We start from the raw sequence: 22,389 nt of genomic DNA, 5'->3' as shown, positions 1-22,389 counted from the left end.
ATGAGGTTTAGTGCTGCTACTGAATTTGCGTAGCTCCTGGGGATACGCAACCCATCAGCTTTGTGAAAACATACAGCCCGTTTTCAAACACAAAACAAAGTCAACAAGGACAACTACAACCCTAATTTTTTAACGTTTCGAGTAGAGTATGCCTAAATTCCAACTCCCAAACCAAGCATAACACACACAAGCAAGCATCACAAATAATTTTCAGGACTTTCTCTCAAAATATCATGATTTACCTCATCGGTAAATTTCTAGACAGATTTTTTTCCAACTACACACATGGATACTGGAAATAGATGGTCATCTATCCTCCATGTCACACAAAGTACTAGCACAAAAAATGCACACAACAAAGCAATCAGTCCCTGCAGATCGGTAAAACATCTAAAACCAATTAGCTCATGAAGAAGGTGAGTGTTTTTCATCTATTATGCCCCAAAAGTGTGAAAATGCATTGAAAATGTTTGGGACAACCCTTTCCAAACAGTATCAACCACAATTTCGTTGGCACCCATAGCAGAATATACTGTTGGAGCAGGTGGCCAAGAGGCCAGCTCCACTGCTTAGCATCCTCTGCCAAAACACTATGAAACTGCTAATGGAGAAGTTACCTGCTTCTCAACCCTTCTGCTTCTCCTGTCTCCTCAGTAGCTAGAGAAAAAGCAAGAGTGTGACTCATGTGTTTATCCTATAAAAACCTTAGTGTCTTTTCACCTGTTCAATAAAAGTTATTTTTAAAGGGTGCAAATGTAAGAGGCAGCAGTCTGGCGCTGAACAGCTCCTCGCCCTCTAGTAACGCCTCCCGACAGGAAACCTGAACATCGCATAGATGTAATGCTGTTGCCCCTAACGTTTAAGGGAGCAAAAGGGTACCAGGAAAACTTAAACTAACTCCTCCTAGTTAGCAAGCTGCAGCACAAGACTTTAAGTGAAGTTTGTCACGAACAGACATCCGCATCAACTCCCTCCGGATGCACCAGAGCTTAGATTTAACTATTAGGCTTAGTGCTTTAAGTTATGCTTAGGCTCTTTTGCCTTATTTCCAGCAGTGTTTTAGCTGAAAACAAGGTCTTCCTTCCTAGAACCACCCTGTGAAACCCATACAGCGTTCTTATACCTCCCGTTCATTACCCATGCGACTGTATTTCCAAACGATCTTTGCCCAGAAAGTTACTCCCAGCTAAAACTTAAACGGAGAGCAGGCGGCACTCCCAGACACGTCCACAGGAACAGGCTTCCGCCAAGGACAGGGAAGCACCCCGAGACTAACTTCTCCGGGGACTGGTAGCTGCCTCTCGGGCTGTCAGCAGCTCCCGAAGGGCAGCGGTCTGGCGGGGTGGTCTCCCTCCGGTGCAGGGGAGATGTCGCCGAAGCGTTTCGGGAGCCCTCGCAGCCCGCGGGTGCGGGTCACTTACGGTCTCTGGAGCGGCTCCTCGGGGATGGCGGCCGGACCCTGCTGCTGCTGGAAGGAGCGCAACGACTCGAAGGCCTTCATCAGCTTCTCCATGGTGGCCATGTCCGCTCCGCCCGCGCCGGCAGCACCAGCCCGCCGCTCCGATCCGCCCTCTCACAGGCGCCCGGCGGCGCCCGCCTTCCTCCTCACGGACCCAACCCTCCTCCTCCGCCCGGACGCGCTCTCTCCCGCCCGCCCGGCGCGCCGAAGCCAGCCGAGGCACCGCCGCCAGCTCACTCCGCGCCGCGCCGCTCGTCACTGCCGCAATGAATGAGGAAGACGCCGCAGGGGGCCGCAATCACTTCCCTCTCTCCCCGCCGCCATCTTGAGTCCATCCCATCAGCCCCCACGCCGCTGCCACGCCCCGCCCCCCTCCGGGCTGCCCCGCCCACGCAAGCGCGAGGGCCCCGCCCTGGGCTCAGCCCCGCCGTGTGCGCATGCGCAGATCGCCCCCCCGCGCGGTGTGACGCGCACCCAGCCGTACGTGCACACCCAGAGGCACGCCGGCCAGGTAAGGGGCGGGACAGCCGGAAGAGCGACAGTTTTCTGTCCAATCACAAAGAGGGCTCCACCCCTTCCCGAATATGGATCAGGCAGACGCGAGCGCGTGACGAGGGCGCTCTCTCCGCGGCTTAACGCGGAGGGGGCGCTGGGTCCTAGAGCCCGCCGGCCGGCAGCACCGCGGCGCCCTCTGCGGGTGAGGAGGCGGCCGCCTCTCGCGCGGGAGGTGACAAGTTCCCCCAGCCCGGAGCGATGTCGGAGAGCGGCACGGCCCGAAAAACAGGCCCTGGAGGGAAAGCCCCACTCCCACCCTCGGCTCCGGCCCTGACAGAGGCCCTGCCAGCGTTCCCCGGGAGCACGGAGCGCCCACCGCGCCGGCCCTGCAAGAACCTGAAGCTGCAGGAGCTGGACCCGACCTCTCATGGCCACGGCATCAGCATCCATCCCCAGCAAAGCCAGAGCCCGCCGTCCATACGCCCGTACGTCAAGCATGCAGAACAGGTAGCCCCTACAGCTCTCCCACCCGCCTTTCCAGCAAGCCCAGTTAGTGCGCGGGCGCTTGCCAAAGGCGCTGCCAGCAGAACAGCTGTATTTTAGGCTGCACGTAGAAAAGAGAAAACACTTACTGGAACAGGACACTTAAAACTTGGCAACGTTCCCCCGAGCCTTTCAGCGCTCCTCTTCGCGATCCTAGAGTTGCTTCATCAGAGGATACTTTTTTGCACTGTTAAAGCATGTATTAAACATACAGTATATACAAGAGAGTACGCGTTATTTAAATCATTTATTCTATTACTAAGCACTTAAATTTAAAAAATCAACACTATTGTGAACTTTCCAATTATGACTGCTGATTTTAGTGTATCTTCCTGCCGATACACACTAAATGACAGATCATAGGAACTGACAATTCAACTTTTATCTCAAACACGTGAGGTGGTTCCAGCAATGGAAGTGGAGAACATTTCTTGGAGCTTTTAAGAAAAGAAATTCCCAGTAATGACTTAATATGCAACTTGGTTATTGCTAGCAGAGATGGACAAGAGAAGCGAAGCTCATGTCTTTCTTTGGCTATTCAGGCCCACCTAAGTCACGACAGAACCACCTTACTGATCACATTTTGACAAATACTCAGCAAAACAGTGCTCTGCCAGTTAACTTTATTAGCATGTTAATAAAAGATGAAACAGTCCCCTGAAAGTAGGCGTCTCTACAGAACTGAAAGCAATTCGACTTACAGCAAAACCCCTATTTCATTACAAATGTGTAACAGAATGTGAGCTTTTAAGGTAAAAAGAGTATTTTCCTAATTATTTTATGATAAAGCTTGCAGAGTTTTCTCTGCATCATATAGATTGTCATGAATTTTTTATTTGGCAAATGATACATGAAAAAAAAACAACAGCGTAGCCGGAATACTGCATACACTGTGTGATAATTGCATGTGCCACTCCACACTTGGAAATAAATTTAAGCACATTCAAAAAAAAGCATAAGCTCTTATCAAAGACTAAACCACTCACTATCCAAGTACAGTCTTTGCAAACCTGTTTTGAAGCTTTAGATCAAAACATGTGACAGTCCCCTAAGGGTTGCTGACTCACCGGCAGGGATGCCAAGGCAAAGCCTGCCCACAGCATGCTCCTCTTCTCCTTGTTGGCAGGGCAGGCCCTCTGGCTCGTTAACCACGAGCTGGGGTAACTGCAAGAGAGCTCAGGGGTATCAGGTTTTTCTCTGGCAAGTACCTTGCCAAAGGTAGTTTCTCCCAGTTCAAATCTACTGATCCACGGTTTTGCATGTGTCATGTCCTGTTCGAACAGCAGCCCCATACACAGGTGTACTGGCAAAAATGATGTAAAACTGGCGAGGGGCAAGAAGAAGCAGGCAGGGTTAGTGAACAGGCATTTTTGTAAAGCCATCGTTACCACAAAGAAAAATAAAGTCACAGTCTCAAAGGAATAACAGTGAATACCTAAAAGGTTGTATGTAATTTAGTGGATGACGATGAATTAGTCTCAACCTCCAGAAGAAAAAAAAAAAAAAAGAAGAAACATGCTTTTAACTTGTCTGTAAGACAGACATGAACATCAGGGACAGGAACACAGGCTCCTGAGGCATAGCTTCACTCCTGATTTAATGTTTTCAAGAACAGGTTGGATAAGCACATCAGGAATATTTTTCACGCTGTCTGAAATCACACTTAGGCCAGCATTTCTGCTTTTCTACAAACAATTCAGCAGGTAGCTGGTACTAGTCAAATAATCCAATAGACTTCATGAGATTGCTGGCCCGTGTAGTTTGGCATATGCACAGATATCCTGCAATATGCCATAGCATGGTTATATTATTGTTAAAGTCACTTTATTTGAAGCTGTTTTGTACAGTAATTGAGTGCTTAGCCCTTCGACTCACGTCATAAAAATCACAGTGAAAGCCTTTCAGGCTTTCAGGGCACTGTGCTGAAAATTCAAGCAGCTTACTGTTGAAAAGTATTTGACACAAAAAAAAAAAACACAAACCCAACTGATTTCAAGGTACAAATTCTCTCAAGGAGAAGTCTGGTTAGTTTCCTTTGGCAACAGCAGAAAATTCAATGTGCATGATAAGGCTGATGGCAAGCAGAGCTAGAACTACTCCTGACCAGTCTGGTGTTCACGTTCCTACTGTTATCGCAGCAAACGTGTTCATGAAAAACAGCCCATCCTGATAAGCCTGTCTTTTCACACAGAAATTTATGTGGCAATCAAGATTCAGACCATGAGACAAGGTATCAGTTGAGCAAATACATCAGAGCTAAGGCAATTTTTCCTGGATCTGACAATCTTACATTGGTAAAGAACTTACAGCATGTAATACGAATTTTCTGCTTCAAGAAATTGCAATTTTTTTTTTTTTTTTTTTTTTTTACAAATCACATTTTTTTATCTATCCCAGCTACCATGATAGACATGGTAAAAAAAAAAAAAAAATCACATTAGACAGTAATAGATGTGGTTGAGATACGTAGCAGTGTTTTGCTTTTATTTCAGGAATAACAATGCTAGAACATCCAGGAAAACAGCTCATACAAGAACATTTCAGTGGCTTGGAGATACTGGAACTAACACGTCACATTTAACAGTTGGCTTCACTATACTTGGAAAGAATTCTGGTGTTTGGACACATGGAACATGAGAAAAGTTGCCTATATCTCATGAGCAAAACTTAAGTTACACCGTAAGAATAATTATGAAATAAAAAAGAATTGCACAATCAGCAGAAGAGACATCATCACCACCCAAATGAGCCAGGTAGGTAATTCAAACCAAAGTAAACAAATTTAGCTTAAAGTTGCTTAATTAATTTTCAAATTTTAATTCCTTTTTTTAGCACTTCCTAAAGAGAAGTATTTTCTGAAAATCTATACTAAAGTGAAGGTGATAATCCCAATGTTAAATTAGTGTAATACTAAATCATAAACCAAAACAAAATATTATTAACTTCTGTTGACTTTAGTAACTTGTAAACAGTATTATTCGTTTGTACAAATGGCAGTGAGAAATTTCTTGCATCAGTACTGTTTGAAAAACAATTGAAGTGCATTCTAAAAATGAATTTTTAGTTGTTTTTAATAGCTTCTAGCATTGGTTTCCCAAATTAGACATAATTTTATTCTGACGGAGATAACTCTCGTAATAAAAAAACCTTCAGATCTATTGTTTTAAGAATAATTTGGGAAAAAAAAAAGACACACAACATCTTCTATTAAAGGCTAGGATTCGTCAATAGTCCTCTCCTTGTTATAGAAATACAACAGGTTTTTTTTCCTAATTTGCACAGCAATTATTTTTAAGTGCTCATTTTTTCCAGTGAGACTGTTTTGTTGTTGTTATAATTCAGAAACATAACACCATCTCCATTATGAATACTACTCCTCTGGAGGAAAAAAAACCAACAACCTGACAATTCTTTTTATAGAAAGAAAACAACCCTGAGGCATGAAGATTCTATTCTGTTGATCACAACATTCAAAAATATTAAGTAAACCAGTAAGATACTGGCACGTTGTTTCATAGTTTCTGAATTTAGAGCTAAATACATGGATTCATGAGGTACACACAAGCTGATGTTAAGACTTACACAAATGCTTGGAAACACAAGCCACAGCAAAGGAAGCCTGATCTCATGCAACCAACTCCGTGAGATTCCATACATCTCCCCATATCTTGAACCACGCAGTCAGGCTGTTGGATTGTCTCACTACTATTAAAGCCTTCTAACACATGGATCTAGAATCTGAATTCATGGAGGTATAATGAAGTAATACTGAATGACGAGAATTTACACTGGCTTTTTTTTTTTTTTTTTTTAAATTGGCTTCATGGAAATAAAAGGCTACAGAACCAGTAAACGCAACCAGCTGCTTTCCCCCTTCTTTGTTTAACTTGTGTTCTACAAAAATCAAGAGCAAAGTTCATATTAAATTTATCACACAATATTTTGCTTTCAGGTGCTCTCCCCTCTCCCTACCCTTTCCCCGCTTTCAAAATGCATCTCCAAGCTACTACTACTCCAGCATAGACGTTTTATCAATGTTAGTCACCTCAGAGTAAACAACGTAACACCTTGATCTCCACCTACTGTGCAAGGACAGTTATGCTGATCCTTCCAGTTTCTTGTCTTTTCTAACTCCTTAGGGGATTCACATTACATAATATCTAGTCATTATTATGTGGTTACATTTCTAGCCAAAAGGGACAAATTTATAGTAGAAAAACGCCATCTTGAGCCCACTGGGAAAAAAAACAAACAAACCAAAACCAACCAAACAAAAAAAAGCCAAACCAAAAATTTAGGTCCTCATCCTGCAAACATGCAGTTACTCAAAAACAACTGAATAGTATTATTCAGAACATAACAAAAAACTTGTGAAATGCATCTAAACAAAGCATCATAAAACCAAACAAACTCTTCACTTCCTTGCATGGTTGGAGTTCCTTGTCCAAAGAAGCAGATGTATAAATAACCATTTCTTAGGAGCAACTTCCCTTTTCTCTTCATCTAGCCTTTTTTCTTCGCAGGTCCCTGGAGAATAAGCGTTAAGTTTCAGCAGTCCAAAATAGAGAAGTTGATTATATTTTATTTCTTTTTTTCAAAGTAAGATCCCTCCTCCTCCAATATGGAAAGAAATTTTGAAATACACAATAAATAGACTTTCAGATTTTTTTTTTATTTGTTAGAGCCAATTTCTTCATAAAGAAGTTAGAGTATTTTAGTTAGAGTATTTTCTTCATAAAAATTACTCAGCCTGTGTCCATGGTATTCTTGCTTCAATTTCACGTTGCTCTAAGCAGGCATTAAATCCAGACTGTCATCCCATATGTCTAGTGTTAATATGGTCACCTTTGCCTCAGAACAGAAAACCTACGATCTTAAAAAATTAAACCCCTCAATCAAAGAAACACAATCACTTCTCCAACCAGACAGGTATTTATAAAACACTTTTATTACTTCCCTATTTCTCCGTTCCCATCTTTTTAGAGTCCTTCTGTTATTGTGGTACATCATAAAGAGGGTCAGGTCAGACCACGCCAGATACTTCTTTTTGTCAAGCCTCCCATCCCTTCTCTATTGCATCACACTATCTTCCACTAATTCATTCAAACTCTCCCTCTGCCAGTTTCTCCCTTTATACTTTCAACAGCAGTCATTTTGCCATCCTCTGTGCTGTTTTAGGCATCAGAAAAATGCACTGAAAACAGAAGAAGAGTCTCATTCCTTATTTCTGTGGCACAATAGCCAAGAGGAACAATTTCAGATAGGCACCAGCTCAGGCCCAGTAAGATTCTGTCACACACTGGTTTTCCAACTTTTTTCAAATTCTAACCCATTAAAACATTTGTCACTAGAGACAAAATACTGTGAATTAAAACCTGGCTTGAGCATCAAATGCATCTTGTGAGTTTCTCAGAAGCAGCTTAAGTTTCTTCCAGTGGGTCTGTGGATCACAAGCAGAAACTTATTTGAGGTAGAGCAATATTCATTTGCTCTTTGCGTATAATACGTGTGGTCTGGTTGACACCCTAGAGATTTGAGAGGAACAAAAAAATGCATGCTCAGTGGAGACAAATCTTCAGAATACAGAACAAAATATGTAACAAAAGTTATGTCTCCAGTTCCAAGAGCACTTCATTTTATTTCCAGTCCCTAACTCAAATTTTGAAAACAGAAGAGGGTCTTAATGAAACGTGTTCCCTAAATTAATTCTCATACAGAGATTAATAGTTTTACTGGAAAATTTACAAAACAAAAAGAAAGTCTGGCATACTTTGAGTCCAGAAGAATGGAAGGTTGATGAGCTTTCAAGCAGCTGGAAACATTTTTACTAAAGAGCATCAGGTAATAATAACTAAAACTTGAATACCATCTCCAGATCTGCTTTAAGCAATTGTTAAAGGCAGGTTTTAACGTTTAAATTTTTGAAGGTTACAAGGAAAGATTATTTACATAATTAAATTCAACACTGAATACTACCTTGTCCTTTCCTCAGTGGCAGTGATTGCTGTCAACTCTACAACATTGAGTATTACAATGTAATAAGCAGAGGGGAGGGTAGTAAGAAGAGCCCATGCTTTGTTTTCTAACCCATTATACAACTATAACATCCTACGTGGAGTTGTAAACAATTTCATTTACTGAAAAAAGAAAAAAGAAAAAAAGAAATGTCCCCACAGGTAAAAAGAAATCTTTTTAGCAAAGACAACAAAGTATTCAAAATATAGTTATAAAATTTTGGCATAGGTCTACTTTCATAGTCCATGCCAAGAAACTGTATGGAGAGGATGTGTAAGGTGGGTAGAAAGGAGAAGAATGGGGTAATACAGTTTTTTACAGAATTAAGCTAAATGTTCAAAATTCCCTATATATTGAAATACAGAAAGACATTCTACAGAGCCAGATAGTAAAGAGCAATTCATAATAGCTGGCCGCAGTGCATTGAATTCCTTTTTTCCTTAGCAGTTGTTTGAGAGATACATCAGGTAGTAGCACTGTCACGCTGCTGGACAATACCAGAATTATGACATTTATCAGTACAGCAATTTTACTGTTAAGAAAATTGGCAATAAAGATCCTAATGAACAAGAAGAGTTTTACCAGGAGCATACAAAGTCAAATTACGTTGATGCCATAGATATTATCCCTGTGCTTTAAAATCCTTTTAGTATTTCTAGATTCATTCCACGGGGAAAAAAAAAGAATCAAAATAAATCAAATAGATACAGAAACACACTCACTCAAATGGCACTCATTGCTTTTTGTACAATTAAGCTTTAGTGAAAATATACATCTTAAAACAAATCAAGTACAAATGTACAAAAATCCTTGAACTCAGATAAAAAATATATATAATACACTTTGCTACAGAGATATAAAACATTTAAAGTTTGCTCATCCTTTCTGATGAGAGTAAAATGATTTAAAGCCTGGAGGACTCCTGCTCATCATCACTGCAATCAGATTTAAAGCAGACCTGCAAGAGAAGATAAAGACACTATTCAGCTGCAGAACTGACACTATTGTTGGTTTGTGTGTTTTGTGGGGCACGGAAAGGCTGGAGGAGTAGAGGGTGGCTCTTTTTCCAGCACATTTTACTCCATACTAACTAAATGCTTTGAGAATATCAAAGGAAACCACAACCCAACCCCAAATCTCAAGTCATTAAAGTTTCATTTAACCTTAACATCTTTCCTTCTTTTAACTTCACAGAACAATTAACTGCAATTTTATTACTTCAAAACAAACTGAAGGCTCTCAAGCCACATTAAATTTTTTTAGGACTCTTTCCCAACACATAGAACCATATCTTGGGACAGTATGAAACCTGCTGATTCAGCTTGAAAAGACTATAGTAAGACACAAGCTGTAACTTTAGCTATGTGAGATTATTAGTACACTTAACCGTTCCTTCTATTCCATTACTGTAAGTGGGGGGGAAAGTGAATTTGAAAAGATGAACTGAAAATGACAGTACCATTATACACACCATTAGCACTGTACCATTTTAGAGAGGTGAATTACCAGCTGATGACAAAAAATATCATCATGAAATTTTAATACACGGCCCTGTTGTGGCTACTTAATGATATGCTCCTAGCAATTTTAAAAATCCGTTTCTGCTTGAAAGCAAAAGTAATTTCACAGAAGTGTTCTCTACTGGAATATACTCATGTTTCTCAAGATAATTCCACTCTAAGTGCAGGCATACTGAGCAAGCAGAATTGTGTACAACATCTTCAACTGAAAACCTTTACAAATAGCCTATTTCTCATGACCAAACAAGCTCAATATGCCCCACGTTTTTTAGGTGGTAAATACCCAATTCGTATACCTCTAGATGCTTACTAAAGAGTAGAAGTGTGTGTAAGAAAAGGCTGTGCATTATCAGAAGCTATGTAACCATGTATTTTGTGGTTTTGGTAAAGGCATTAAGCTTCTTAAGATATTTTAACATTTGTTTTGTGACAGTTCTTCACGCTCCTTCATTTCCGGGTTAGTTTTACTTATTTGCTTAATACTCTAGAATGATTAATTGGTAGCTCAACTTTCTAAAGGAGCTAGGAGCTGCACTGCTCCTCCACACTCACTTCTGAATTCATTAGCCAATTCTATTAAAGTTTTTACAGAGAGGGCCTCAATTATCTCTGAAGTCATCTCCCCAGAACTTTTTATAAAAAGTGGCAAAATACGTATGGAGCAAGATCCAAATTAATGTATTTAAGAAAGAAACACCTATAGCACAGCTGTTAACAGCACACAGCACATTTTCCCCAGGTAACAGCTAGCAAACGTTAGAGGAAGACAGAATGCTGAGGGAGGAAAAAGTCTTGGAATTATAGAAATTGCCACAGTTTCTGAAATGCAGTGCAGGGGCAAAGCCATAATAAACCAGATTTCGTAAGTTTCAGTATTCAGCGAACAACTTGTTTTCCCTGTCACTAAATAATATAAAAAACAGAATGGATGTTAAGGTCTTGCTGGTAGTTTTCTATGACAGAAAAGAAACACCCTTACCTCTCCACTAAAAAGTCTGTGAAAGAAGCCTCTCTTTGGTTTAGGAGACCTCTCTCTCTCTGGTGACACAGTACCATCAGTTTCATATGCGTTGATATCTTCGAAGCATCCCGTTTCGATCATCTTTGAAACATATAAATATAAATGAAATACTCACACAAGCCTCTCAAACAAGTTCCATGTATTATCTATTTACTCTGGCTGGGTACTCCTTACAACTTACAAATTCATCAGCCAAACTACACCGTTCGCAGAGCTCCATGAAGGAAGGCACAAAGTCTACGTTAACTCTCCTTGTGCACCCAGTGAACTAAAGAATAGCAGTGAGAGCAGTATCATGCAGGTAAGTACTCAGATACTCCCTTGCTTTGGTAAGGCATGTATTCTGCCCACGATGCAGTAAGTGGAAGTTTTTAGAACCAGAAATAGATATTCTTTTCAACTATTCTGCTCGTTTCAGAGCAGTTTAGCCTAAAAAATATAGTATCTCTATACCCTCAGCTGAACTTTATATAAACATGACATTGAGTAGGAGAAATTATTATTCTATGCAGAATACTAGTACCTACATAGTATTAGGGGGTGTACTTTTTACAAAGAGGACAAATTGCACTCTCAAGGAAAAAGCAGCTGATGTCTGATCACAGTAATTTAAACATCATTCTGGTGTTTTGGGCAACCGTCTATCAAAACACAACTAACATATACTATAATTAGAAATAAGGCAATGAGATAAAGACGGTGATATAACTCATGGAAAAATAAAAGGATATAGTGAAGACAGGTCTCTGGAAAGAAGCAAGGGATTTTGAAATAAACTGTGTTTGTGTACACAGAAAACAAAAGAAACCCACAATTTCTGGGTGCAGAAAAGACAGTAGAAAGAGTAAATGCCAAAATGTAACACACGGGCATGGTGGCTAATGCCCACATGTAGTTGGCATCTATCTGTGAGTACCACTGATACACATCTATCATAATGGGCGTGCAAACAAATGAGTACACCTTCTAGAGGGAGGGAGGGCATAAAGAGGAACAAGAAACGCAGTCAGCTTTTGTTGTGAACCATGACATGAGGTAAATTATGGAAGGCAAGGAGGAATTCTTAAGAGACTGAGAGCAAAGATTTGAGGGAAAGCTCAGTAACATGAATTAAAAGAAAAAATAAGAACAAATGTAAAATGAACTCTGCAGAGTTATTCCTTGAAGAGAAAGAATTACCATCTCCAGAATTCCACAACTTTCAACTTTATCCCTGTTGTGTGAGGTTAGAGTTAAGCTGCAGTATATTTTGTAATGACAGATCATATTCTGAAGTTCAGAATTACAACATAGCATAGGAAATATTCATTTCTCCAACGGCCTAAGGTTCGTTGCTTCTTAATGAAGACTTTCTTTGTCAAATGACACCTTTCAAATCTCCTTCTTAATGTAATGCAAAAAAAAAAAGCAAAAGGGAAACGAAAGGCAATGTACTTTTTTCTCTGACTTGTTCAGAAATTGCTCATCTTCTGTGTTCAAGCTTTAATTAAAAAAAAACATACTGGGAAAGAAACTATGCTAGTAGAATTCAAGACAATACTAATTTCAGAAAGTTATGAACATCTTATAATAGGGAAAGTCATTCATACCAAGAACTACATTTCAAAATAATTGTTACTGAGTGCTCTTCCTGAAATAACAAAGAAGATTTGAATTTCCTAAATACAGACTGAACTGCAGGCAGAGGTAGCTAAATTCTAGTACTCTATGCAGAATACTAGAATACTCATTCACTAGGCAGATGAAAAAGCTTTAAGAGAAAGTCTGACTCAACTGATGCTGAATTGTTTGTTTTGAAACCTTTGAAAAGATGAATCTGCAGTTCTTTATTGCTACGTCACTCGCATACATTCTATTGATGTACAGGCATGACACACGAACAGCTTGCACTGCGCCTATTTGCTTTTAACTACTTTGAACAGCGTTTTATCCCTCTCCCGTGAACACCAGGATGGAATAACATGTGACAGAAGAACAGGAAAGTGTGGTCATACTAATGCTAAATACTGTTCTGTAGGCTGTATCTATGATAACAAGATGACAGATTCTATTTATGCAAATTTATCATAGATCTCGAGTTTTAGCAAGTTGTTTATATTTTGGGAAAAACTTTTTTCTGAAGTTTGTGCTTTAGACTTCTTTGCTGAGAAACTTCTTTATATCTCACAGAGAAAGTTGACACTATAACTAGGTCCTGTATTAATTCTTCTATATTGCTGTGCTAAAGAAAATAATCTTTTATAAAATATACAATGCAATACCTCATTTTGCCAAGGAATTGAGACACAACCCGTAACAAATTTGGAATAGAAGTCGTCATCTGTAGTATCCAGGTTCACTCCTTTTACTGTTGAGAACTGCTCTATGTCCAGGACATCTTTACAATATACGGCACGTGGCTGCAGTACAATACAAGATTGCTTCATTAAGGTTTTGGTTATTGGGTTTGGGTGGTTTGTTTTTTTGGGGGGAGGGGGTGGCTTTGTTGTATTTTCATTTCTTTCCTAGAGGAGCAAAGAGGGAGTGAAACATCTGCAATTTTATATTTCACATCGCCGATCACCAAATTACACTATACTACGGAACAGAAATGCAAAAACTTAAGACTCATTATAAGGCACGTGAGCAATTCCATCCATCCTGCAGTATCAGAAAAGAAGTATCAAAACCAGAAACAATATGCAACTTCTCTGGATTTCTTAATGGTCATCATAATTCACTCATCTTCTGTAACCTTCCTTTCAACTCCAGAGTAATTTCTTCAAAGCTAATCTTCATTTCTTCAGCATCTGAACTGGGGAAGTAGACTTTTAAGGGCTAAGAAATCATCTATAAAGCTCCCTAGAGCAATACCACTTTTGTAAACCGTTTTGTGATCCCAGACGAAATGCAAAAAACAATTATTCATCAATAGCTACAATGGCATTTTCCTGCCAATTTAACTAACGTTAAAGTTTTCTCTGGAGTTCACATGATTGCTGACATGGAATTATGACAGTTCTTGCCTTTTTAGATACTAATCAAATCTGTCTCACCTACTTACATCTGGCAAGAACGGAGGTTCTAACATGTTAGCTTCCAGCCTCTTGAAGTTAATATTCTTGAAAATAGGATGTTGCTTTACAATAGCAGCTCCATCTTCAGTGCAACCCAGTCGCTCCCCTGGATTTTTAGCAAGTAACTGCAAAGATACAGAAAAACGGTCTGATCCAGTGATCTAACCCCACAATTAAAAAAAAAAAAAATCTACGTACAATGTCTTTCAATAAGTTTATTTTGTTACTTGGCCTTTTATGAGATGAAATTTGTCGTGGTATCAAAATGAACTGGAAATCCAAACTACAACATTCTGGGAGCAAAAAGATTTTCAGTAGACAAAAGAATTCCTGAAAGCAGACTATTACTTATTCTAGGACTGAGATGATACCCAAAATTATATGAAAATATTTTAATTGATGCCACGCTAAATAGATTTTACAGTACAGAATTTGCAGCAGACTTTACTTTCAGGAAATCCAGACTTACTTTTCTTTCAATGAGCTTAAGAAATGCACGTATTTTGCATAAACTAGGATAGAAAATTTTTGAAACTTTCTGTACAGACATTCTTCTCATTAAATTTAAGAACACGCAAGATAAAAGAAAGCTGTTGTCTCGTACAGACTGTTTTAGGCAAGGAACCAGTATACAACTTCCATTTCTTCCCATACAGTATGAAAGCCAAGTGTGCTATGGTATTCCATCTATAACTACATGTGGTCCAAGGAGTACTGGAACTTTTCATTCATGTGATGAGAAATCAATTTATGCAGCCTTCCTTCATCTTGAAAAAGTCTGAATTCTTGAAGTTTGATAATTGAACAATTCACAGACAATCACAAACTTCCATCTGAACGAAAGAAAGATTTAAGAACTCCAGCTTTGAAAAATTTTCAATAGAAGACGTTAAAATAAAGTACTTCATCTCTTAAAAAGGATTAGAAATTTAATTTTCAAACCTCTAAGTCTCTTCACCCACCATCCTGCAGATGGATTTTGCCTCCTCTGAGAACTTGTCTGAGTATGTTTCCTGGTCTTCCTTTACTCTCCGGTCAATCTCATCCCGTTTGACCCTTTCCTTATGCTTCCTGAATGGAGACTGTCCTTCAATCATTTCATAAATCAAGCACCCAAGACCCCACCAATCCGGGCTGAATGTATACTTTTCATTTTTGAGCACTTCTGGAGCTATAAAACAAAACCAAAGAAACTCTCATCTCAATTTACTTTAAATTAAGTAATTAAATATTGAAAAAACTCTCATGTGTTCTTCTGGCTCTGTGCAGAGATCTTTGCATAACTCCTCTGTACTCTGAAGAAACCTTAATTTCTACAGTGAGGAGTCTGTTTATATCCAAGAGAAGCACTTAGATTCTTTAACATTTAAGATCAGTATTGTTTACAAACTAAGAATGAAGTTTTTCCAAAGCATGGAAAGAAATGTGTTGTCACGGTAATTCATCTCCTTACCTGTGACCCTAAATCTCTTTGAATGTCAGAAAAAAATAAGGTGCTATCTTAAAGTTCTATCTAAAGCTAGAATTTCCAGAGTTAAGTTTTCAAGTTTATCAGTAGGCTTATAATTGACTACGAACATCTACCATCGCATATTGTAACCTTCCTTTCCATATAACGTCTAGTAACTAATCCAGACCCAATATAGCTCTTTGGACAAGTCATTCATACATTCCCAGAAGCAAATTTTCTGGTAAAACATAACTAGCAAAATATACTTTACATACCCATGTAACCAACAGTCCCAACCCGTCCTCGAACCATTTCTCCTTCTGGAATCTGCACAGCTAATCCAAGATCTGAAATTCTAATATGTCCTATTGATGTTAAAATAAATTGCAGATAGTCAGCAAATAATAAAATATCACCACTTTTAAAACAAAAAATTTCTGTAGCATGTCTCATCAAAAAAACTCCTCAAAGCATTCAAAGACCTCTAGTACAATGTTTATTTAACTTAACTAGAAAGGAGTGATTTATCATTATTCAACCCCCCTGAAATACGTAAAGGAAAAGAGACACAGATCTAACTGGTTTCCTGAAGGTCATGCAAAATATTTTGCTGTTTAGTAATCTAATTCCTAGCTATGGCATAGGCTACTACTGTAGGACGAAGAGAAACGATGGCTGCTCGTTTCAAATGCTGTATCTATGCATCAGACACTTGTATTTTTCCATTCTTTATTCCCTCCACAAACACTTAGCTTTCTGATTTCCTAACAAAACATCAGAATTTACTGCGTTTATTCCAAATATGAGAAAACTGTAGCCTGTACTGAGACATGAGGTTTTCCTCTCACGAAGTACCCGAATAACGCTAAGCAGAAGTAATTGGAACTGCTGCCTCCACTCCTACCCCAAAAGAAAAGCAGCCTAGCCACAACCTACTTAGAATTACTTATAATGTAATCTGTCAGTTCAATACCAGGATTTCCCCTTCTCAGGAATCAGTCTAATGTAGATAACTTCAGCTTCTATTTCACTTTACAAGCCAAACTTCTCAAATTGACTGCCTTTCTTATCATGCATGGCACTTACATGACTGCCTATAATGTAGAAGCAGTCTGGTGGAAGGCTATGATTGTCACCAACAACAGTGCTCAGGTGGGGAAACAGTCCAAGAAGGGCAACTCCACCCTCCCTTATATTCCCATGGACAGATATAGTTCTTTTCTGAACAGTAAGCTATTCAAGGCAGTTCAAGCTAATTGACATGATTCTAATTTAAAAATACATAATGTACTTTCTTAATAAAAATATAAAAAGCTAGACAATTGTATTGACATGATTCTAATTTAAAAATACATAATGTACTTTCTTAATAAAAATATAAAAAGCTAGACAATTGCATTTTCAACTCGATTTTAAAACAGAAAATTGCTGATCATCTGTAGTAGAAAGATTCAGGGTGAACAAACCAAACCAAAACCCACACATTTCTAATACTGGATTATAAGGATTATAAGGACACTGTTGTTTACAGAAACATCACAGAGTCACAGAATGATTCAGGCTGGAAGGGACCTCAGAAGGTCTCTAGTACAACCTTCTGAGCAAGCAGTTAGCACAAAGCATTCAAGGCTTTCTAAATTTTTGTCTAGAAAGATTCCAAGAGGGGATACTGCATCACCTCTCCGGGCAGCCCGTTCCAATGCCCGAGTGTCCTTTCTGCATATATTCTCTGCCATTCAAAAAAGCTCTACATCAATGTAAATTAATAGCATATTAATTTCTTATTTACATGTGCTAGGTAATCAAGGGGTGGGGAGAGAGAGTAGAGAAAGTAAAGTGCCATTCTATATCCTGGTTGGAAATAATGCTCCTGAGCAGTAAATGCTATTTTAAATACATTCAGATGCTCTTCTATTTCCTGACATCTGATGAACTCCTTTTCAAGTGCAGGACCTGAGCTCCTGAAGCGATTTTCTAATTAGTTCCCTCTGCTTTCTGGAACAAGATCAGAGCATCCCTGGCAGAGAGAAAGCATTCTAGTGCAATCCTGCAAGGCTACATTTTTCCTCAAAGAAGCCTTCAGCTTTGCAAGACATTGCTGGAGAGAAAAATTAAAGAATGCATTTGATGTCTAGCAAAGCTTTAGCTCTTGGAAAGTGACTTCTCCTAAGCATCATCTTCTTAGAAATTTATCAGTCAGAACATGCCGACTTTAAAAAGAAAAATTGTGCTAATGGATTCAAAACCAGTTTTTTCTTAACTAAATACTCAGCAATTACAGGAACAAACTGGTAATATTCATCCACAGCTTAGAAGAAGGTAATTGCTGCACATGTTCTACAGTGAATTCAAAAGATTCTGATAAATTTCATACAAAGTCATTGAAGAAAATTAATTTGGCTTTTGAAAAACAAAAAACTACAAACATTTATTCATATTGTTTGCACTTCTTTGATTCCTTCCAGTCACATATGCATCAGTGACCATCAGACCTGTTTTAGTCGAAATGTTAAAACAAACAGAGATACTTCAGATTTGTTTTCTTCTTTATTGCTTAAACATTACAGTTTACTAAGTAAAATTCTGGCCCCACATCTAACAAATCATGTTTTCAGAGCTGAAGAAAAGACAAACGGAGAACAAATCCATACAAAACTTTAGCCATCTTAAACCAAGGGGAAGGGGAGAAGGAGGAGCAAAAGGGGAAAAATAGCCATTTTAAGGTGGGAAATTGACCCCTCAAACATCATCATCATTGTCCCCTAAAGACCCAGTATTTTTCCCTACTTTCTAAAAAGCAAAGGCAGTTTTTTCTTTACTAATTGAAATTAACATTTGTCAGTCGGATTCCTTTTATTATGAAGAAATCCCTTTGATTTCTGGCACAGTATTAGTTAGATTCATGATTTCAAAATTAATTTTAATTTTTACTTACCACAGTCATCAAGGAGGATATTCTCAGGCTTCAAGTCTCTACAAATTAAACCAAACAGAAATGTGAATTATACAAAGGCAAAATTATTTGCCATCATCAAGCGCAACTGAAACAAACTAAGATTTCTTGGTGCTGTTTAAAGTGATTTTTCCAGTTTCCACCTATATACAAAAAAAAATTGTGAAGTTGAGGACATATAATACAAACACTTTAACCCTAGAACTTGAGATCCATTTTTTCCCACCTCTCTAATCCATCTATATTAACAACTGCAATTCGTATTTCACAGATGAGGAACCTTCTCTACACAACACTAAAATTCTGATATGCAGAACTACCAACTTACACCCAAATTTGTGCTCATAAGTGAAAGACATTTCTCCTGAGATTATCAGCCATACAACTCCGCAATGGTAAAACACATCAGTGTTTGCTGCAGTTTGACACTGACCCCTTGCTATATTCCATCCCAGGGTGTCAGAATACCAACAAAGAATAACATTCCCAAGACTAAGCATAGGCTTAATATAATCCATTCAAATTCCATTCGTTTAATTTGGGCATGCAGCTTCTAAAGCTTATTAGACACTTCATCTAGTTAGGATTCTTTCCAATCAACTTTCTAAGAGTCTCTACTACTTTCCTGTAAACATCGAAGTTTGACGGGAAACATTTTTTTGCTATTAAATGCTAGCAAGACTCAGGAAATAGTAAAAGGTCAATTCATTCAGCATTGCAATTTTGCATTTTATAGGCATCTTCCTGTATATTTTTACTTTAAGAACAAAAGAAGAAATTCAATGGGATATTTAGATTTTTCCACATCAAGGAAAATTTGTTAAGTCACTGAAGCTGAATGAGAAGCTGTTCAGAGGTTACTTTTAGGATTTATCCTCTAGCAGATTCTACTGAGAACATATATATTTATACGTATGTATAAAATACATATATATACACGGAATATATGTATAAAACGTATAATATATATAATTGTGATATGCATCAGAAAGTATGTAGATTGCAATAGTGTCTCTTAGATTTATTCCACTATAAATAATATAAGGCCAGAAATAGACAAGCAAAAAATCAGTACTTGGCTGAAGATTCAGTTATTATTGGTAGAGATTATTAAAACCAGTATGTACATATATGGCTACATGTACAGTTGTGACAAGAACAGTTATTCATATACAAGCAGAAAAGATTGAATAAAGTAAAAGAAGCAATTTTAGGAAGAATTTTTCCAGAATTTACATTCAAAATGAGAGAAAAATATACACACATGCTTGCTCACCAAGAAATTTGTATGCTTTTTTTTCCCAAAATATTGATAAATTGATGCTCTGAAGTATGTATATTCGTGTTAAAGTTTCATTATTTCATGAGATTAACTGTATAAAGAAGTCAGCAAGACACTTTCCTCCTAATACTTTTAAGCTTAGACAGTCCCCATAATATTAATCATTTGACATTAGATATGAGATTACAATACCAGAGAATTCAGGAGATCCAAGTAAAACACTAAAAAAACCAACCCAAACACCAGTATCGAAAAAGAAAATTCAGCTCAAACTTTAGGTAGCAACACATCTACTTTAAAGTACACAATATACGCTCAGGTTAAATCAAGTAAACAGGTTTAGAGAGTTCCATCTCCAAGAAGGCTGATTAAAGCCTAACCTAAAACCTAATAGTTACTAGCAACTCCTGCTGCCTAATAGAAGCTAATTCTGTTCTGACACGATTTTGGTCTGTCAATAGTAAAACTTGTTTGTAGCCAAAATTCCAGCTCTTTAATGCTATTAGTTTCTAGGCCTAGCAGTTCTCAAAGAAGTCAGCTTTTGGAAGCTTTCAGCTATAAATTCTAGCTCTGGGATGCTAGCTTTGGGGTATCAGCCTTCTCCCACCACGACAGAGGCCAGCGTCACAGTTTCTGTTAGAACACACAGATGCTAGTCCTGCATTGGACAACGGGCTACTTGAGCTGAAAACCAAGCTCAGAACAAGAGCTAGTAACACAATTCTAGCAACAGAGGCAGCAGTTTTCCCTTACGAAGCAGAGAAAGGCTGGAGGACTGCAAAGCTCACAAAACTAAGAGGTTCATTAAAAAAAAGTTAGATAAAAAAATATTTATTTATGCTAAATTGGACTAAACACGCACTGGTCTATTTTTGCTACAGGTTACACCAGCCTTCCTACGGAGAAAATTTCACTGTAAAGATATCTACTCTGAGCATAGGCACAAGGTAGGAAAGGAGCTACTTGGTTTATCCACTACAGCTTCTGTCTTTGAGCCTGATCTTTGACCTTCCAGGCACAGTCAGTGGCACTATGGGCACCTACGTGACTTTGTGAGGAAAATCTAGGTATCCGAGCAGCTTACATGGTAAAACAACACTACCAGTCTTGAGGAGTCAGGTAACTCTTGCAGGGAAACTCCAGCAATTAAGTCCCTTTTGCAAAGCAGTCGCTTGTTCCCTGTCTGTCTTATGCAAATCCTGACCTTGCTCTAAGTGTTATCAGACTTTCTATGTAGCAGATGGATTAACAGCTCCACTACTGCCTGTTCCTGACTGTTTGCTTATTTACCTAATGTCAGCAACATATGGCAAGTTACAGACAGTTTCACAAGCAAACTACTGAAACAAGCAAACTGGCTCAGTCGCTCTCACAGGGCAGCGCAGGGCCCTCCTTCCAGCTCTGCACCTGTTCTTCTAATCCAGCAGGAAACCCACTACCAGAATGGCACAACTGACTCCAGAGTCCTCCAGACAGCACTAATGTTGCTGCTTCAAATTCAGTAATAACTGATATAAAGACACATGAAACACACAATAAAAATTGCTGTTAAAGGAGAGGAAAGTTAGGCCTAGTTTTCTACTTTATGAGGTGTTTTGCTACTGATGGTGACACATCCCAAATTGAATAAATTTATAATAAATTTTAACATGACTGAATTACATTAAAACTGCCATTCTAGAACTGAACAAACTGACAAGATGATCGATTTTACGGCTTTCTGCTGACAACTGTTTGCACTGAGGATATTCTAGTTTCAGAAGTTCTGAATTTCCCTTCTTATAACTTCACCATGAATAGAGATGAATGGCCACAAAAACACATTCTTAAGAATGTATTTTATAATAGTATGTTTCAAAATTGAAGTCTGCTTTAACAGCTTAAACATTTGTCTAAAAAGAGAGTTTAAAATTCCTCTTTTAAAGCTTGAAAACAAATGCAGTAATAGATCTTAAGGTATGGCAACAAGAAAAAGAACTAGCTCCAATTTCAGAAATTCAGTGCTCCTACCAGTATTAAATGCTTTCAAAATGACAGCAAAATAATATAAGCAGTCTATATTTTTTTTCCCAAGAGAATGAAAAATATTACTTATCATAATTAGAAAAAAAATCACTGAATCAATGAAAATGTGCTTCATTGTGTTCTCCCCCCGCACCCCCATATTAAGACTGGAGGTTGCCAACATAACATCTTTGGTGAGAATAAAATAATTACGGCAAAGTTTCCCAAGCTTTCTGTTTCATTAATCACATACAATCATCGTATGGCTGCTTAAATGCATTTCCATTAAGATGCCTGAGAGACAATTTTGATCATGTAACATATCACTGTAATTGGTGACATTCTGAAGATTTCAGTGACCACCGGGTTTTGGCTTCTTGACTTTAACACTGTAAATTTTACAACTATGTTCCTAAATGCATGATACAAAAAGAAACATGTAGGGAAAAAACAAATCAAGACCATCACGAAAAAACTATGATCAGTAAACAGAAGAAACAAGTCTTTGTTTACAAAAAGTTGGTCATTCAATATTAAAAAGAACAGGGCTGAAAGTGATTCTATAGGGAGCATAAAATTATCCAAACATTT

At 38.4% G+C, this 22,389-nt stretch overlaps 2 protein-coding genes across 6 annotated transcripts in view; both read right to left on the bottom strand.

The window, feature by feature from the left end:
* Positions 1–1,522, bottom strand: part of HTT (huntingtin) — an 88,094-nt gene extending 86,572 nt beyond the window's left edge. For all 4 annotated transcript variants that reach the window (XM_086611997.1, XM_086611998.1, XM_086611999.1 and 1 more), the window contains exon 1: positions 1,422–1,522. In XM_086611997.1, the coding sequence (XP_086468123.1) occupies positions 1,422–1,522 (101 nt within the window). The remainder of the gene's footprint in view (positions 1–1,421) is intronic.
* Positions 1,523–7,550: 6,028 nt separating this feature from the next.
* GRK4 (G protein-coupled receptor kinase 4) overlaps positions 7,551–22,389 on the bottom strand; it is a 38,470-nt gene continuing 23,631 nt past the window's right edge. Inside the window, exons 10-16 of one of the 2 annotated variants that reach the window (XM_086612564.1) lie at positions 18,495–18,532; positions 15,835–15,924; positions 15,072–15,280; positions 14,097–14,234; positions 13,315–13,452; positions 11,012–11,134; positions 7,551–9,470 (exon numbers count right to left, since the gene is read on the bottom strand). In XM_086612564.1, coding sequence (XP_086468690.1) covers positions 9,417–9,470; positions 11,012–11,134; positions 13,315–13,452; positions 14,097–14,234; positions 15,072–15,280; positions 15,835–15,924; positions 18,495–18,532 — 790 coding nt within the window. In that variant the 3' untranslated portion in view covers positions 7,551–9,416. Of the gene's footprint in view, positions 9,471–11,011; positions 11,135–13,314; positions 13,453–14,088; positions 14,235–15,071; positions 15,281–15,834; positions 15,925–18,494; positions 18,533–22,389 lie in introns of those variants that run through there. The other variant, XM_086612565.1, reaches the window with a different exon arrangement.

Source organism: Tauraco erythrolophus, chromosome 5 (genome assembly GCF_009769465.1).
Source record: "Tauraco erythrolophus isolate bTauEry1 chromosome 5, bTauEry1.pri, whole genome shotgun sequence".
In the NCBI taxonomy this organism is placed as follows: Eukaryota; Metazoa; Chordata; class Aves; order Musophagiformes; family Musophagidae; genus Tauraco; species Tauraco erythrolophus.
Note: the sequence above shows the minus strand (reverse complement) of the source record. Positions and strands in the feature narration are given on the sequence as shown.